General features: G+C 32.1%; 4 protein-coding genes across 5 annotated transcripts; 3 read left to right on the top strand and 1 right to left on the bottom strand.

Moving 5' to 3' along the window:
* The first annotated feature begins 4,639 nt into the window (after positions 1-4,639).
* On the top strand, positions 4,640-7,987 carry LOC123890497 (legumin type B-like). Its single transcript, XM_045940112.1, has 4 exons — positions 4,640-4,969; positions 5,327-5,577; positions 5,676-6,416; positions 7,451-7,987. The coding sequence occupies exons 1-4, from the start codon at positions 4,651-4,653 to the stop codon at positions 7,847-7,849; spliced, it is 1,710 nt and encodes a 569-aa protein (XP_045796068.1). The 5' UTR covers positions 4,640-4,650; the 3' UTR covers positions 7,850-7,987.
* A 1,589-nt stretch (positions 7,988-9,576) lies between these two features.
* Positions 9,577-10,441, top strand: LOC123890549. The gene is made up of 2 exons (XM_045940185.1): positions 9,577-9,865; positions 9,965-10,441. Exons 1-2 carry the CDS (start codon positions 9,729-9,731, stop codon positions 10,287-10,289), a joined length of 462 nt encoding a protein of 153 aa, XP_045796141.1. The 5' UTR covers positions 9,577-9,728; the 3' UTR covers positions 10,290-10,441.
* A 947-nt stretch (positions 10,442-11,388) lies between these two features.
* On the top strand, positions 11,389-12,483 carry LOC123892437. Its single transcript, XM_045942219.1, has one exon. It carries the CDS (start codon positions 11,566-11,568, stop codon positions 12,142-12,144), a length of 579 nt encoding a protein of 192 aa, XP_045798175.1. The 5' UTR covers positions 11,389-11,565; the 3' UTR covers positions 12,145-12,483.
* A 459-nt stretch (positions 12,484-12,942) lies between these two features.
* LOC123892436 (transcription factor MYB13-like) lies at positions 12,943-14,390 on the bottom strand. 2 transcript variants are annotated; one of them, XM_045942218.1, is made up of 4 exons: positions 14,213-14,389; positions 13,981-14,110; positions 13,187-13,640; positions 12,943-13,144 (listed from the first exon to the last, which is right to left on the bottom strand). In XM_045942218.1, the coding sequence occupies exons 1-4, from the start codon at positions 14,343-14,345 to the stop codon at positions 13,070-13,072; spliced, it is 792 nt and encodes a 263-aa protein (XP_045798174.1). In that variant the 5' UTR covers positions 14,346-14,389; the 3' UTR covers positions 12,943-13,069. The 2 variants fall into 2 exon arrangements, with proteins under 2 accessions (XP_045798174.1, XP_045798173.1); XM_045942217.1 differs by having other exon boundaries at positions 12,943-13,640; positions 14,213-14,390.
* Between the last annotated feature and the right edge of the window lie 4,394 nt (positions 14,391-18,784).

The raw sequence follows: 18,784 nt of genomic DNA, 5'->3' as shown, positions 1-18,784 counted from the left end.
TGCTCTATAATTTTCTGTCAAGTTTGTTTGATCATACTTCTTTGCCATAAGAAAGTTTATGTTCTGTTTCTTATACCATTAAAACATGTGATTGATACATCCATCAAGAATATAAAAGTTGAATGCAGAGAAAAGAAAGAAGAAGAAAAAAATATAAAAAGTAAATTCCAAACACCCATTTAAACAAGCCGTATACCCAGCACTAATGTGTGGCATTCTGATCAAATATTTATCCATTACTGAATTAAAAAATAAACAATCAGCTTCAAATGGATAAATGGGAATTGCATAAATATAACATAATGCTTAATTATGGTTAACAAACTACACATATTTGAGTACATAAAAAGAAGAAATAAAAAGGAAAACATGAAAATGGAAGTGATTGGAAACAAGGCCAGAGCCAGAATAAAACAAATATAGAGAAACAGTAAGACCTTATCAAAGTTGTAGCATTACTTGCAAAACATGTTAGTGTAATTTTACAAATTAATGGCTTAAAAGTTAGATGGTAACAACAACCTATAAAGCATTATGTAAATGGGCATGCACTTGTATAACAAAAAAATGACAATAAATAAAATGCTGAATGCTTGAGTTACAATTTATTCAATATTATGTTAAACTATCAGTTCAAATGAAAAAAATAATAATGACAGGGGGATTCTCTAGTAATGTAAAAGATGGATCTATGCTATGAGTAGCAGGTTCATGAGCTTGCATTTACAACAACGAAGTCTTATCCTACTAAATCGTCGTAGAAGCTGTTCCTAGTAAAGATTATGGTTCTCGGGTATCCAATCAATTAATCCCACAAACTGGGGAAGCTTAAGCGGAAATGAAAGAGTAGTGTGAGCGATAGGGGGGAAGCCACTAAATGGAAGGCTTCACTCGCTCTAACACTCGTTTAGAGATTATGGTTCTCGGGTATCCAATCAATTAATCCCACAAACTGGGGAAGCTTAAGCGGAAATGAAAGAGTAGGGTGAGCGATAGGGGGGAAGCCACTAAATGGAAGGCTTCACTCGCTCTAACACTCGTTTAGTAGACAGCGAGTGGAGTGCATAAGCCCCTTTAGAGATAGGGGAGAGTACTACACGAGCTCGTAAGTCAAGTACGAAACGAGCGAAGGAGAGCGACCTCATCTTGCTTCTGGCGAAGCCATGATCAAACGACGCAATAATGTTCTATCATATATCAACAACTTAAATTTGTGCCATAATGTTCTATTCTATCATATACCATACTGTTATCCAACTTAAATTTACATTTAAGTGCAAATTTAGAATACAATGTAAAATCTACAAGTTAATTATGTTCACTGTTTAGCCAAGCCTTATAAATTATAGCACCATCTCAAAAGTTTTCTGCCCAGATTGAATCCTTTTTAGATACTACTTCCTTGTTGGTTTTGTAATTTTTTTCTAACTTAGATGATAAAATTTATATATACTTTAAGTTAGTTGTGAAAATTAAGAAAATGACATAACATCATTCATATTAGCTTTTTTTGAATATCATGCTGCATGAGACTGAGGTGATTAGGATTAAACTTTATTCTTACTTGGATAAATAAGCTCTAGCCTCTAGTCTATATATAATCTTTGGTTTTTCTTATTCTTATTTATTTTCCACTCATTCATTTGTATCCATTTTCTGTCTCATCTTACACTTGTATGTATACACTTCTGTCTTACCAAATAGTACAATTCAATCCGAAAGCTTTACATGTTAAATTAAATCCCAACATAAACCCTAATCCCAATTCTCAATCCAAATTTAATTTCAGCATAAACTCTAATCCCAATTCTCAATCTAAATTTAATCATGAATTTGTCCTAACCCCAACATCAGATAAGAACAACACACACAAACGCGTAGAGAGAGACCAACCTGGGAATTCGCCAAGGAGAGAGAGATGTAATTGCAGAAGTGATAGCATCATCGAGTCTCAACTCAGGGGGAGAGTTCTGAGAGTGAAATGGAGGAGTTGTAACAATCTCCGGTGAGAGAGAAGGAGAAAATGAGCGTAGAGTAGAGAGAACGGGAAAATGAGGGATACATTCCTAATCGTTAGAATCTCTCTTTGGGTTGAAGAGAATGGAGGGAAATGAATCATAAAATTTTGAATAAACCACCAATCTGGTGGCTGATCAACATGTCACAATTGATAAATTTTGGTTTTTTTTATTTATAGATAAAAAAAAATGATGAATTTTGATAAAAAAATAAAAAATTAATTTGCAATGAAATAATTGAGTTTAAAGTATTAATATGATAAAAATTCAGACAACCTATCAAAATCACACACGTGTCCCACCAATCCATTATCTCTTCACGCTTGTCCCCTCCAACGCGCCATGTTTGCGCGTGTATGCCGCACTCCTGCGAACCAAATAAAACGCGCCACGTGTCTATGGAAGCAGCATTCAACATAGTTGAGTTTCTTCAACACTTCTCTCCTCCACATTATTCAACCCTCATTTTCAACACTCTTCTCCAATCATTCAACACATCAATTCAACACCATTGCACATGGTCTAAGAGTAACTTCTGACCACATCAACGTTTTTTAGTGACATGTTCAAATGAAAGATTAAAATTAATTTGTTATTGTTCCCGTGAACATGGTTCGATCGGCAGAGATATTACAAATTATTGCACATACTGGGTTTGAACATTGCTACACCCATTTATTCACATTTAAAAAGATGGAAATCTAACCCTATACTACTTGACAAAAAAAAAAAGTTAATGCAATCCAAACAAAGACTTTAGACTCCCAAAAATATTTAAAAAAATTATCAATAATGTAAAATTTTTCACGGCATAAAATAATGTAAAATTTTGTATTCTATATGCAATGAAAAAGTATTTGAGTTTTCTTTAAAAAAAAATACTTTTTATATTCTTGATTTTAATTTGACACTTTCACTTTTTCTCTTAATAGAAAAAATAAGCCTCACTTGAAGTTTGCTTTAGACTCTCTTTAATGTAGGGTCAACCATGATTCCAAGGACAATTTGCATGGTTAACTCAATATTTTATTTATTTAATGTGAAAAATTTAATGTAATCTAAAAATTTTCTTCTATTAAAATCTTTTCCCAACACACTTTTATCGACAAGTTCTATCTCAACAAGTAAGACACTGTTTGGTTAGTCCAATAAGCTAACTTATAGTTTATTGGACTAGCCTATAAGCTTTGTTTGATAAAAATGTGAAGTGTTTTGATAACAAGTTTCTCTAACTAGCTTATAGCGTTATTTGATATGCTATTTCAAGTAGCGTATGAGCTTATAGCTTATAGTTTTTACATTTTATTTCATATTTACCCTTATAGTTTTATTTTTATTTTTTAAAAAATTATAATAACTACCCACTAACACTTACCAACAAAAAAACTACTCACTAACCATGTACTTTTATGTCATTTTAAACTTATAACAGCTAAATTTGACAAACACTTTAATTTTATTCTACTAGCTTTTCAGCTATAAGCTATATCAGCTATCAACTATAATCTAACTTATCAGTTATCAGCTATCAACTAGCTTATAACTTATTTTTACCAACCAGAGCCTAAATATTATTAGTTTTAAGTGTAGTTTTATTGGCAAATTCTACCTCAACTAGTTTGGGTATTTTAGTTTTAGAATATATTTTTTAATTTTAAAATATGTAATAACTAGTCAAACAAATTAACGGAGCTAACAAATGCAAAAATTAATTTTGAACTATTGACCTGAATGTAATTGTTCGTGATCTTTAATCAAATAAAAGTTGAATTGGTAAAAAGTTAGCAACAAGCCAACAAATTTGAGCAGAGTTTTGAACCCTTTGACCCTTCTTGGTGCCTAGAGCACCCATCCTGTCATTTGGTTGTTGTTCAATTCCGTTAGGGTTAGACCAATTCATTAAGTTAAGCTAAACTGAATTTTCACTCGACTCAACTAGGGTCGTTTGAATTTTACTTGTTTTAATTTATAAAAATAATTTATACAAATAAATAAATTTTTATGTTAATTCATAAGTTCAAAAAAAAAATCCATAAACCCATAAATCCAATTATATAGATTTATCGATTTTCTTTTTAATGTGTGGATTGATGAGGATTTTAAATTTTAATAACAATTTATTTCATATTCACTTGAACAAAATAAATTGTTTTTTATAAACTGTCTTAAAAAATTTATAACAATCCATAAAAATTTATTTATTTACATAACTATTTTATATAAACTCAAAAATAAACAAATTTAAACACTCCTTCACCTCTACTTCATGACCCCTAAACTTTTTCCATAAAGAAAAGTTAAACTAATGATTGAGTCAGTACATTTTATTTGATCTTATTTATTTTTAAAAGTAAAAATAATCTCCTCTCATAGAACAACTTATACAAGATGATCACTCACATACATTAGTTGAACTTATATAAATAATTGCACCGCTGTACGGAAATATTGCATGATGAGGTGTAAGAATGGAGGGTTTGATAGGCATGCATGGTGAAGAATGTCCACATCTCATGAACTCACATTCAACAACGTGTCCATTGTTCAAGCTTCTCTCCATTTCTATAAATAAACCACCATCACCACGTATCCATTTCAATCTCAATTCCCCACATAACTCATTATAGCTAACATGGCAAAGCCAAAATCTTATCTGATCAATTACCACTATCGCTATCTTCTTAGTTTGTTGATATTCACGTGTACATGTTCAGCACGCCAATTACCACGTCAGCCAAGTGAGTTCAACGAGTGCCAACTTGATAGCATTGATGCATTGGAACCTGACAACCGCATCCAATCCGAAGCTGGTTTGACTGAAATCTGGGATGCTAATCATCACCCTGAGCTACGATGTGCTGGTGTCTCTGTTCTCAAACGAACTATCAATACTAATGGCCTTCACTTGCCATCTTATGTTGCATATCCTGAGCTCCATTTTGTAGAACAAGGTCATGTTCTATTTGCTTAATTCACTAATTAACCCTTTTATTTATTCTAAGTTTTGTTAATCCTTTAATTCTAGAGATAGTATAAAGCACAAATATCAGACATGATACTCATACTAAGTCGGGCAATCCTCATATTATAACTCGAGTTTATAGAGTTGAATTAGGTTCAATTCACACACATTGACATTAGATGCACTACACAATGACATCAAATCGAAGTGATAAAAACACAAATGCTAGACATGACATTAACACATACTACTAAACATATTAATTAATGGTCTTTTTCTCGGAAGGAAAGAAAGTGGGAAGGAAAAAAAGTATGATACTAACATTGATGAACTATGTTACCTGCAGGAACGGGAGTATTAGGAATGGCAATTCCTGGTTGTGCAGAGACATATGAAGAGCCACAATGGGAAAAAGGAGGAAGGCCACAACTACAACAGGACCGTCACCAGAAAGTTCGTTACCTGAAACAGGGTGACCTTATAGCTATTCCACCTGGAGTTCCTTACTGGACATACAATTACGGTGATACCCCTCTCATTATCATCACTCTCCTTGATACTTCCAACAAACTAAACCAACTCGATCGAATCCCTAGAGTAAGCAAATTATTCATTCACACATCAATCTAATAATTAATCTTAATCACTACTATTTTGATAATTAATTGATTAACCCGTTGATACCATCACTGCAGAGATTCTATCTTGCTGGTAATCCAGAAACAGAACATCAAGAAAAACAGAGTGGAAGAAAGCACGGTGAAGAACAAGAAGAAGAAAGCAACAACATGTTCAGTGGGTTTGATTCACGTTTCTTAGGACAAGTTTTGAAAGTGAAAGAAAGCATCATTAAGAAGCTTCAATCTCCAGATGAAGAACATAGAAAGCACCAAATCATACACGTGAAAGGAGGTCTCAGCATTATAAGACCACCATTGGAACCAGAAATAAGATCAGAAGAGGCAAAAACACACAGAGAGCATCATGGAGAAAAGAAAGTAGAGGAAGAAGAAGTGGTTGAAGATGAACCTGGTAAACGAGAACATCGTAAATGGCGAAAAGAGACAAGACAACACAGAGAAGGTGAAGGTGAAGGAGAAGAAGAAGAAGTTGTAGAAGAAAAAGAAACGAAAACTAAAGAGCGTTTTTCTCACCATGGTGAAAGAAAAACAAGACGCGGTGAGAGAAGAGAAGCAGAGGAAGAAGAATTGAAAGAAGAGAAACAAAGCAGAACAAGAACCAGAGAACACGAGGGACAAAGAGGTAATTTTCTCGAGGAAACTGTTTGCACTTTGAAGCTTCATGAGAATATTGCTGATCCTTCACGCGCCGATGTTTTCAACCCAAGAGCTGGTCGTATAAACACAGTCAACAGTTTGACTCTTCCGGTTCTCAAATCGCTTCATCTTAGTGCCCAATGGGTTAACCTCTACAAGGTACTACTAATTAAATTTAAATTAACCTCAATGTGGCTGATAGGCTCTAAAAGCTATCAAGTTACTACCTCTATATCAAAATAATTGTCCTATTTTGACTGTGTGCACTATTCATACAAGCTACTTTGACCATATTTTTTTAGTAATGTATAAAGACAAATATTAACATATGAGATCTTGTTAGATTTGTTTCGATGAGTACTATCAAAATACCATTTTTTTTCTTCATAATTTTTAATAATACACAACTACGGATATTAACAATTAAAATTACGCATCGACAAGTGTGCAAGGAGTATATTTTTTTGGGGAAACAAAAGCTATCAAGTTAAGCAACTATGGAAATTAGAGAACTTCTATGGTGCAGTCCCTTTTTGGACTGTTTTGGTGCAGTCTTTTTTTTTTTTTACCAATAGAATTTAATTTAATTCCCATATTAGCGCAAGTCTATAGTGAGTCTTATGAAACTTTTACTTATTGCATATAAGTTTTTTTATTAGTTAAAATTATTTTAATAATTAAAACTTATTTTTTTAATTTGGATTTAAATCATATTTCCAACAACAAATATTATCATCACAAACTTATCAACACTACATCCTCGTTGGCTAGATTAGAAATGTATCAGAATAGTCCAAATAAAGAATGCACCATAGAATTTTCCTGGAAATTAAGCTATAATTATGGAAAACAATAAAAATACTCTAAGAAATAAAAGACAATAAAAGATAACTTCTTCATTTTCATTCATCAATTCATTTTCATTCATTGATTCCAAATGACTAAAGGAGTACGCATAAATAGTATCCATAATGGATAATATTATAATTGGGCTTAAAGGGAATAAAGCCCAACTAAATAATTCAATCTAAAAGTCAAAGTAATAAAAGTTTAACTAAAAGCTACATTAATATTCTTTTTTTTGTAACGACTACATTAAAATTACTTAATTAACCTCTATAATCCTGTCAGTGTAACTATTAATAATTTTAATTTTGGTCATTTATTTATTCTAATTTGTTGCTTATGTGCAGGATGGTATATTTGTGCCACATTGGAACATGAATGCGAACAGTGTCTTGTATGTAACAAGAGGGAGAGGGTGGGTGCAAGTAGTAAATAATGAAGGGAAATCGGTGTTCAAAGGAGAGGTTAAAAGGGGTAAATTGTTGGCGGTGCCACAGAATTTTGCGGTGGCGGAACAAGCTGGGAATGAGGGATTGGAATACATAGTTTTTAAAACGAATGATAGAGCTGAGATTAGTACAATGATAGGACGTGATTCTGCTATAAGTGCTACACCTGCTGAAGTACTTGGTCATGTTTTTGGGCTTAGTCCACAGGAAGTGAATGAGCTTAAGAATAATCGTAATGAGGGTGTTTTGGCTACTCCTGATTCAAGAATCCATGATGGCTATATTGCCATGGTGTAATGTAATCTTTTGATGTAAGATTACTAGCTAATATGTAAAATAAAGGAATAATACTGATAAATTTTGTCATTGCTCTTGTAATGTAACCTATAAATGGTTGATTAAGGTGTTAATGCAAACATGGCCATAATGTGTTGAAGCCCCATGTGTAAGCCATTGCAAGAAGCTTTCTCTTCCTTTCCATCATTCTTTAATTCTTGAAATTTGTTTTTGCCTCCAGAAATAAGGTAGCTTCTCGCGGATTTTCATAACCTTGTTACACAAAAAAACGAGATATGCATTTGAAGTGGGGCAAAAACGGGATATGCATTTCAAATGGGGGTTCGTTTGAAATGTAGATTTTAAACTTTAAAAAAAAAGTCTATAATTGCATGTCTATTTAAAATGCACTAAAAAAAATCGGAATCTATGAGGAAGAAGAGAAACTTTCCTATTCTGGACTGAGCCTAAGGCCCAATAACTTAGGAAATACATCTCTCAAACCGGGCGAAGTCTAACTCTTGGAGCAACCCAAGATTGTGCCACCAGGTCAACGAAGAGCACATCAACACATCATAACGTCCGATATTGGAAAATGAGCATCAATTGCCCATCGTGGTTCTCCCGTCATTTTTCGACAACCATTGATAACATTAAACATGCATATCAACGGTCTTGGCCAAGCCTCGGGGCTATATGTATAATGTATTCCTCTCATGCAGAGGAGTCGGGTACATTATCTTGTTCACTTAAAACTTTTGGTTCTTACTCTTGTTAACTTAAGTGTCGGATCACTTGCAGGTATAAAACCTTTCCCATTCATCGGAACGGAAGAAGAGCACCAGCACTGGCGGAACTAGGGGGTGGCTGGGGTGGGCCGCGGCCACCCCCGAAAAAATGAGAAATTACTTTAATACCCTTAGTAATTTTATAATATTAAATGTATATATATTTATTTGCACACAAGGAGTATTGAAAGTCATGCGTAGCTCAGTGGTTGTTCAAGAAGTCATAATGCCCTTAGCTCAGTGGTTGTTCAAGAAGTCATAATGCCCTTGGATCTTTGGGTCGCGAGTTCATCTCTTGCTCACCCCAGTTTTGATTTTTAGTTCTTTTAAAAAATGTATGTTCAATACCCAAGATTTGAACCTAACACATTTCTCACCCCACTAAACCAATATTATTTTATAGAAAGTTGATTTATATATATATATATATATATATATATATATATATATATATATATAATAATAATAATAATAATAATAATTATAATAATATAAATGATATATCAATACAAACAATAGATAATTTCTATTTTTTTTTTCTCCAAAAAACAAGCCAACTATTTTCAAATAAAAACAATCATTCTCTTTTAAGTATACATGTATTATGATGAAATATATAATTTTTTTATGATTAATTTTGTGCAAGTATTAGTTTAAAGTAACACGTGGTACATGTAGAATATTATTTACGGTATGCAATTTAATATTTTTATGATCAAATTTGTATTTTCTATTACTTAAATTTTTGTTAGAAATATAATTTTTTTAGCGGCCCCCCCTAATTTAATTTCCTGGTTCCGCCACTGAGCACCAGCGGTGAGGCGATCCATCACTTCCCATTGCAAAGTTCAAATGGGCCGTAAAGAAGTGAAGGCCTTGGTTCCAATTTGAATCAGTTGTTTTTTTCAAAAACAGAACTAAAAACAAAAACAACACAATAAGCTAGGCTGTAAGGGTACCTTTGTCCAAAGAACATTCACATGTTCCAAGAAAGTAAGATTCAACACTACTACTCCACAAATATAACGTTCAAAACTGACATAAACCAAATAAACAAGATATCTCAAAAAAAAAAAAAATGAGAGAGTGAATTCAAATCAAACATCAAAACCATGAAGAACAATACATCATCAACTATGGCTTCCCTCTCTCTTCTCTTTTGTCTTCTCATATCACTTGTCTCATCACACGATTCAAACCATTTGCCAGGCTTCATCTACACAAGAGCCACAGGAAGATGCACTCCACAGTAATAAACATATTTTGTTATTTAGTAGTCCATTATTCTTAATCTAAATTAAATATTAAGTAATGTTGTTGATGATGATTATATTATATTTATGGTTAGGTTTTGGAGCGGGAGAAAAGAGACATGGCCAAGAATGGTACCAGAAACATCAACAGTATCAAATGTGTTTGGTTGGAGAGTGTATAAAAAGTACAGATCAGATCTAACCTTACTTGAAGCAACAGCTAGGAATGATGAAGCTGATAATCCATTTGGAGCGTTGTTGAAAGAGGGAACAACAGCATTGATAAATTCATATGCAAGAAAAGGTTTTCCTTATAAGCCTTGGCAGGTTAAGACTTTGGTGATGCAAAGTTTTGTTTCTGAAGTTGCTGCTGCTTCTCAAGCCAAACATTTCTCTTTGGCTAATCATGCTTGTTCTTAAATCATAATTAGTAGTATTAATATTCATTGTTGCTCTCTGTTTTTTATATTTTTCTTAAATCACTGCTCTGTGATGTTAATTTAGAAATATGATGGTGTATGAATTAAGAAGGATTGGAAATTTTATGTGATGATGAGTGTGTTTTTTTATTACTTGCAACACATTTTTCTTATATTTATTATCCACCCATACATTTTTATATATGGTTTTGGAAGCTAAACAAAATTAGTATTGGGTTAATTAGTATTAGCCATTGATTTATATCATTCATTGCATTTGGATTTTTTATAAAACGAGTTAGATGTATTTGTCACAAAAAAGTACTATAGACTATAGAGCATATTCTCCATGTGATGTTAGGATTAAGATGGTAATAAAACAAATTTGGATTCCAATGTCTTCTAGAGGGAAAAGCATTTGTCATAAAATAAATAAATAAATAAAGAGTGAAGACTCAATTTTAATTTCTAACAATTTTCTTCTGTTATTCTTTGACAAAAACTAATACCACAATAGTCCCTTAATATTTTTATATAGAGTACAAATTAATCTCAAATTTATTCTCTGTATAAAAATGGCAAGACTAGTTTGAGTATTTTTTTTTCCTGATCAAGTAGTCTAACAGCTAGAAATCCCACCTTTAAGGTGGATAAATGTGATGAGTTCGAGCCCCGCCCCCTGCGTATATAATGCAATGTTACTGACAACTGACTTAAGCTTACGGGATTTATCTGAGACTAAATTGAATGGGAGAATTTGTGAGCAACCAAAATGAATCTTTGACTCGAGCGAAATAGTGGGGGCAGCTACCCCCAATTATCAAAACTTATATTTGTCCATTCATGACTCCAACGTAAAAATAATTCAATTGAAAGGAGAGATTTCACTTTGTGTGTGTCGATAGGTTCCCGAATGTTGGTATTGTTAAGAATAAGGTTAAACACAAAATCTCAGTTTAGATTTAAGGGAAAGTTCTACATTATGTCACATACAAACACACAACTATTTTTATACTTTTACAATAACATACATTAAGTTTGCTTAATAATTAAGCTACTTCAGTGGCTCTGTGCTGATCTACTAGAGAATTTAGCAGCTTTTGTCAAAATATTCAGCGTAATAACTAAGCAAATCCTTAATAACAAACCCACTTGAAAAAAAGAATCTAATCCCTCAATTTTTATAAAGGATATGTCTCAAACTTTCATTTGACACATACATTAGTTTATTTATCCTATATCCATTTCTTTGAATTTCTCTCTTCCTTTCTTCTTCCATGTCCTGCATAAGTTTAAGGCTTCCACCTGCTAGAAAGGTATGGAAAAGCTTCACTTCAAAACTTGGTAGTAAACTTCACAACATTCGTAAATCCAAAACCATGAAAAAACAAAGAAAACATCAAAACACCAAAACTATAAAACCATCTACTACTTGTATCACTGCCAAACCACCTAAGTTTCATGCAACTAAGCGTTTTCGCCGAAAAAGGTTTGCAACTGTTAGAAGTGTATTCTGCAGCTTCAACAAAAAGCCTGCACCTGTTTATATTGATAAGCTCTTTAAAGAACCTCCTTGTGATGTAGTAGGGTATTTGAAGCCAGAGACACCAAATTACAGACCAAGAATCGAAATAGCTGCGAAGATCGATGATTATCCGAGAGGGAAGAAAGAAGTGGCAGAAGGATCAACAAGCAAGAGATCATGTGAGAAAACCAGTTCATCATCAGATGATATGTGGGAGTCAGTGGCATTAGCTTCACCTCAAATGCAAGGAATTGATGAAAGAGCAGAGGAGTTTATTAACAGGTTTAGACGGCAGATGGCGGCGCAGGAGAGATTAGCTAGGAATTTGTAGTTTATGTTCATGTTTTGTAATAATAATTAATAAGGTGGATTGATTGGTGCGTAGAAACAAAGCAAGAAACAAAATTCATCTAGTTTAACCAAGGTATTAGGTTCAATCCCTGCTTGGGCGTTAAAACTCTTAGCCAGAGTTTGCCGTCCATTTCGGTCACACAAGGCTCAAGGGATTAGTCTCTGCAATTGCATGCAGAGGATACCTGGTTTACGCCAAAAAAAATCCATCTTGTTTGTTTAGATTTAAAGAAAACTGGCCTAGTATTAATTACAGGTCTTGTAGATTATTAAGGATGAGTTCATATGGCTATTCTATCTATGTCAATTTTGCCCATTATTTGCAGCTTGTTGTGATCTAACCCAACTTAAGGGATAAGTCTCTGAAGTTGCGGACAGAGGAGGTGGAAGAGGTGTGTAACAATTCTAAAACTCCATTAAAAACATCAAGAATTGCAGTGAACTACGACTGTGCTATAGCTTCTTTGTCTGCAAAACACCTTTTCTGCAGTTTTATGGTGGAGTTGTTACTTGTGGTAAGACAAAATCAATCTGCTAAATTGTACAAGAGTGCGTTTGGATCTGCTAAAAAACAAGAGACTAAACAAGACGATTTCAATTGTTAGGTATTTGATCTTAAAAATGTTCTTGAAACTGGACAAAAACTGAAATCTTTGTCCTTCACTAAACAACAAAACAAGTTGTCTAAAATATTTATATTTTGCAAATCAAACCAAAGATAAATCTAGAAAATGCAGGGGAATGATGCCTCAAAAAAAGTATAGGAACATAAACAAGGTTGAAATCACGTCCAAAATTCAATTCAATTAAGTCTAAACAATGAAACAAAGAAATGATTTTCATCCCATTGAATGAACATAAAATACAAGTCAAAAATTTAAGAATAACAATGATAATTAGATTGATCACAATTCAAGTAACTCGGTAATTTCCTCAGCTCTAGCATAAACATCATGCCAAAAGTCCATATCTTGGCATAAACTCAATGAACTTGAACTAAACACTCCTTCTTCAGTCCCTAATGAAGAGAATGAATCTTGAAATTGATAATTATCAGCACCAATGTCCATAATACCACCACTTGTCTCATTGCTAGAATTATCAGATGACAAAACTTCTGACCAAAAATCCTCATCCAATGCAAGATTATTTTCTGATGAATCAAGATCATCTTTATCATTATTTATGGACATGTCAAGATTATTATTATCATTAGTAGTAGCAATGCTACTATTATTATGGGATGACATGTCACTAGAACATTGTGGCTTATCATCAAGATTGTTTTGTTCTTGTTTGATATCTTGGTCGGATTTGGAGGCTTCAAAGTCCAAATTGGTTTGTTTCTTATTTCTTTTTGGGATGTTGTTGTGACCTTGTTGGTTTTGTGGCAGCCTCTTCTTCAAGTGGGTGTGCCATACATTTTTTATTTCATTGTCTGTTCGTCCCGGTAACCTCGCTGCTATGGTTGACCATCTGCATCGTCATTAAACCATTAATTAAATTAAATATTTATACAACAAAATCATACTGAAATACTAGTATTATTTTGTAATTACTAGTCGCAAGTAGTAAAAGATTTGAGTTTCTTAGAGAAATAATTAAGGATCTACGAAAAAATACAGATAAATAAAAAATTATTTTTAAAATTTATTGAATAATTGATATATCTTTATCAGATGATGTATTTTATAAAATACGTGAAAAATGTTTTAACGTGTGATAGATTCTTTGCCGACATATCCATTTGTATTGTCAGGTTATGATTTTGCTTCTCTTAAAACTAAAAGGAATTGAAAAAATGTAATTAATTTACCTATTTCCCAACATTTGATGCAAATTGATTATTGTATCTTCTTCTTCTTTAGTGAAATTACCCCGTTTGATATCTGGCTTCAAATAATTTGCCCATCTCAATCTACAACTCTTTCCACACCTTAACAACCCTGTTAATCAAATTGAGAAGATTAAAACTTTGGTTTATTTCATGAGTAATATACTATTATGTGTATAATATATACAATTGAAATCATATATTAATAATTTACCAGCTTGTTTTGGAAGAGCACGCCAATTGGAATGACCATGAGTATTTATGTGATTGATGAGAATTCTATCTTCTTCTTGAGTCCATGGACCTTTCTTCAACCCCATTTTCTCACAACATGGAGCTCTCACCATTTTGCATTTGCAATAATTATGTGTTTTGTTGTTTTGGATATGATTGAAAGCAGAAACATAAGGGTCTCACGTATTTATATAGTACTAAAAATTAATAGACCGAGTTGATGAAAATGGTGACACTAAAGTTAAGAGTTGAAAATTCAAATCTCACGTGTAGGTGCTTTAATTAATTTAACATATTTGCACTGCGGTCACGGAAATGTGTACTCCATAATAGTCCAAAATTTAGATTTTAATAATACTATTTCAATTCTTTCTTTTTTTAGTTTCAAAATATATATATTACGTAGTCTCTCTCGATCACTTGTGTAAATATTTTAATTATTTGTCAAATAAAACGTGGGGATCTGCCTAATATATGTTAGCTAGCTGTCGACAGCATGACATTTAACGTGCATTCTCATTCACTATATGGCCAGCTAGCTATTGTATTGTATCTTAGTGAAATGGTAATTTATTTATCATTTTTTGAATTTTCAAATATAATTTTTACATGCAAATTAAATTAAGGTGAGACGTACTTGTGCTAAGACCATTCACAATGGTGGTGTTGAGTTTGGATTCAACATGTCAAGAGGAGTGCAATGGTTGTTGAAAGAGGTGTTGAAGGTGACATGGAAGAAAGAGGTATTGAGAAAACTCAACAATGTTGAATCTGATCAAGGGGGACACGTGGCACAATTCTTTTGGCTGAAAACAGGTGCGTGCATTACATGCGCGGACAGGGAGAGTGGGCAAGCCTGGACGCGGAGAGAGAAAGAGCTTTTGATAAGATGCAGCCACGGGCTGGCTGCGATTAGTTGGCTGAATTTTTATCCATTTAATACTTTGAACTCAATTATTTTATTGCAAATTAATTTTTTTTTATTTTTTTTTTTTACCAAAATTCATGATTTTTTTTGTCTATAAATAGAGACTTGGTTCATTTAATTTGGACACAAAAAAAAATCAAGTTTTTCACTATCTTAATAATAATTTCAACACTTAAAATGGATTCCAATAATAATTTCAACACCCAAAATTCTTCTAATCCCAACAATTATCAAAATCCCAACAATTTTCAAATTATTTGTATCGTACTAATTACGTTACTTGTGTGTTGTATTTTAATTAAGTTAAAATGATTTGTATCGTATAAATTATTTAAATAAATTTTGTTTTTATTATAAAAAAATAAAAAAATAAATTGTTAAGTGTTTATTATTTTAATTTAATTTTAATTGATAATTATAATTTTATGTAATCATAAAAACAAAAATATAAATTTAAATAAGAATATGAAATAAAAAGTGGTGGGGTAGAGAAAGTGTTGGGAGTTGAAAAAGTGGATATTGAGTATTTAAACCATTGTAGATGGTCTAATAGGGAGTGTCTTTTAATTTAATATATGTGACTCTTTGGTTGATTAAAAAAAAGAGATATTTATTCAACAATTAATTAGAACAAACTATATAGTAGATTTACACGATTTACAAGTGGTACATATGATTAACTTTTTTTTATGAACTAGTATGTACAATTAACTTGTAAATAACTTTTATTTCATTGTCAAAAAAAAAAAAAACTTTTATTTCATATGTTTATGATTTTTTTTATTGGTTCCTGGTTAAATACCTCCAACTTATCAATAGGCGGTTTAGAAAAAACCTTAAATTAATTAATCTTGTTACTTTAACTTTTCTATTTTCATTTTGTAAATTAAATATGGTTAAATTGATCAGTACTTTGCTTCCCATTTTGCAACAAGTATTTGATGTTAAACCTATTAACAATATCCTTAATTTTTTTTATACTTATTACAACTTAACTTTTTATATAAATTATGATTTGCATATTTAATTTATAAATTATATAGTTTATTTCGGTGCTCCAAAAAAAAATTAATCAAGCTCTGCCATTGTAGTAGTATTTATGTAACTTTTTTTATTAAAACAAAAAAAGAAGAAGAGTATTTACGTAAGTTTTGAGGTAGGCTTGAATTAAAATGTTAACTTGTTTTCAAAGTTTAGACTTAGACACTCTTCAGTGGACTCTAATTGAATCACATAACACAGACACATCGATTGGGTAGACTTAAAGAGACGTATTAGGCTTTAAGAGACTATTTTAGTCACACTTTATATCATGATTCATGAATAATAATCGTACATTATTATTAGTTTATACTGTTACGCCGGCCGTATTATTATATATTAACAGGGTCATGGCAAATAGATACTTTTGTTTTGAGTTTGACAACAATTTTATGGATTATAAGGTTCAGAACGGTGCAACTGTTAGTAAATGGAAATTAACGGCTTTTCGATAGTGTAAAATGTAATATTGATGCATTTTTTACCGCAAATAAAGTTGGAATTGGCATTTGTTGTCTTAGAGATGCTTCAGGCGACTATATCCTTGCAAAAATCGAATGGTTTTTTTTTTTTTGCCTAAATGTTACATCCATGTTGATGAAACTTTAGGACTATGGATTTTGGACAACTATAAAAAATAGTGGCATCTCAAATCCTTTTTTTAAAAAAATTGTTATAGCAACTCAAGTATTGGGTTTAATAAGAGGCAAACAAATGAGATTGTTCATAATCTTCTTGCTAAGACGACCACATCTTTGGCTAATTTCCAAATTTTAATTGAACACATTCTAATTAATGAAACCCTACAAACAATTTTCCGTCAAAAATAAATTGTCAAATAAGTTAGTGACGAGAGTCGTAAATTTATTTAAGTGTAGAGAAATGAAGAATAAGAATATTTTTATTCTTGTTTTAAAAATTAAGAAATTGCATTTTTATTCCATCTTTTACTCTAGTAAAAAAATTGATTTGAAGTATGGTGTAAGTGAAGATTCAATTTATTTATTTTGTCTGGTAACCTAGTTGTTAGAAATTACACATTTAAAGTAAATAAGTGAAATGATCGGAGTCATGGTTCAAAAAAAAAAAGTGAAATGATTGAAGTTCAAACATCAACTTTTTACATATATAATATAATATTCATGTTAACCGAGCTATTTTATTTTGACAATTCTAACATAACGTAAATAATAAATTATTACACCAAGAAAGAAAAAGTTAAAGCGGTAAAATATTCTTTTTTGTTTTTTATTTGTCTAAAAGGGCGTCAAAGAATGAGGCTTGTCCTATATACTTGTGTTGATAAAGTCGGTAGCCCATATTTGTATTATTTTTTACTTTTAGTTGAACAAATAGATTTTCCTTTTGGCTACATGCACATAAACAAATAGATGAATGCACGAATTAGACCTCATTTTTTTAGTAATAATTGGGACAAAATATAGTTGCAAAGACAAGTCAAAGATATAGTAGTATCATCATGTAGACATTCAGCATCCAATGTTGAAGAAACACTTCAATCATCCATTGTATATTATTTCCACTTTTCAGGAGTTTGAACTGAATCTTCACTCCAAATTTATGTCCTTATCAATGAAATATTTTCTGTGTCCGGTTAGTGTTAATACACCGAATAAGGGCTTTATGAATTTAAATATATTATATTTTAAAATTGAACATTTTTGTTTGAGGGTGAAACTTTTGTGACATATAGCTGATATGATATGCTGATTAGGTTACAATTATATCATTAGTTTGTGTTTAGGTCAAATGAGTCTCTTCTTGGTGTTTGAATTGAACTTGTGTTTAGTGATTGGGGTTTTGGTTGTTGTCACGTGCAGTTGGTTCGTTGACCTCTACTGTGTTGGTGGCGACTGATTTTACTCGGGTCATGTTAGTCTTTGTCTCACGAAATTGTTTATTAGATTCTGATGGGCCAAGCGCTTTTGTTTCGAGTTTGGGAGTTAGTATCTAATGACAACTTTCTGGGTCGGGTTGGTATCTTCTCTGGGGGCTTGGAAGTTTTTGATTTGGTGTTTATTTTTAGTGTTCCATCTATATACGACACATATGTTATGTAGTTACTTTTTTATCGGTTTTTGTTCGTCTCGTGCAAAGACTCAGTTATTAATATATTTTGCTGTTCAAACAAAAACAAATGAGTCACTTCTTGGTGTTCATTGTATATAGTATGTCCATAAGGAGTAGGCATGACAACAAGGCGGGATCGGGTTGTATCACCCCACACCCGTCCCCATCTACCTATACCATTCTGCCCCTGTCTTCAAACTTGTTTGGAGATAATAATTGGAATAATGCTAGCAACACACTTTTTAACAAACACACTCCAACACACTCTCTTTTATTGGTTGAAATTCACATGGATCCCACAAAAAATGTGAACCCATATAACTTTTATGGGACTCATATAAATTTTAGCCAATAAAATAGAGTGTGTTAGAGTGTGTTCGTTAAAGAGTGTGTTTTCAGTGGGAAATGGGTCCCCACCCCTCCCGCAGAAATTATCATTTAAAAAATAAATCAATGGAAATTGATGTCAAAAATGGAAATTGATTAAACTCC

The sequence above is a fragment of the Trifolium pratense genome, linkage group LG6 (assembly GCF_020283565.1).
Source record: "Trifolium pratense cultivar HEN17-A07 linkage group LG6, ARS_RC_1.1, whole genome shotgun sequence".
NCBI classification, from domain to species: domain Eukaryota; kingdom Viridiplantae; phylum Streptophyta; class Magnoliopsida; order Fabales; family Fabaceae; genus Trifolium; species Trifolium pratense.
The sequence above is the reverse complement of the archived record's forward strand: the minus strand, read 5'-3'. Positions and strand labels throughout refer to the sequence as shown.

What these genes read in the sequence shown, in the direction of transcription:
- LOC123892436 (XM_045942217.1), bottom strand. Translation starts at nt 14,345, where the DNA reads ATGGTGAGAGCTCCATGTTGTGAGAAAATGGGGTTGAAGAAAGGTCCA. An exon ending in TGCTCTTCCAAAACAAGCTG is followed by an intron (nt 14,111 to 14,212) that starts GTAAATTATTAA and finishes TTTGATTAACAG; the next exon opens with GGTTGTTAAGGTGTGGAAAG. An exon ending in CATCAAATGTTGGGAAATAG is followed by an intron (nt 13,641 to 13,980) that starts GTAAATTAATTA and finishes ATGACGATGCAG; the next exon opens with ATGGTCAACCATAGCAGCGA.
- LOC123890549 (XM_045940185.1), top strand. Translation starts at nt 9,729, where the DNA reads ATGAAGAACAATACATCATCAACTATGGCTTCCCTCTCTCTTCTCTTT. An exon ending in ACAGGAAGATGCACTCCACA is followed by an intron (nt 9,866 to 9,964) that starts GTAATAAACATA and finishes ATTTATGGTTAG; the next exon opens with GTTTTGGAGCGGGAGAAAAG.
- LOC123892437 (XM_045942219.1), top strand. Translation starts at nt 11,566, where the DNA reads ATGTCCTGCATAAGTTTAAGGCTTCCACCTGCTAGAAAGGTATGGAAA.
- LOC123890497 (XM_045940112.1), top strand. Translation starts at nt 4,651, where the DNA reads ATGGCAAAGCCAAAATCTTATCTGATCAATTACCACTATCGCTATCTT. An exon ending in GCTCCATTTTGTAGAACAAG is followed by an intron (nt 4,970 to 5,326) that starts GTCATGTTCTAT and finishes TGTTACCTGCAG; the next exon opens with GAACGGGAGTATTAGGAATG. An exon ending in AATGGGTTAACCTCTACAAG is followed by an intron (nt 6,417 to 7,450) that starts GTACTACTAATT and finishes GCTTATGTGCAG; the next exon opens with GATGGTATATTTGTGCCACA.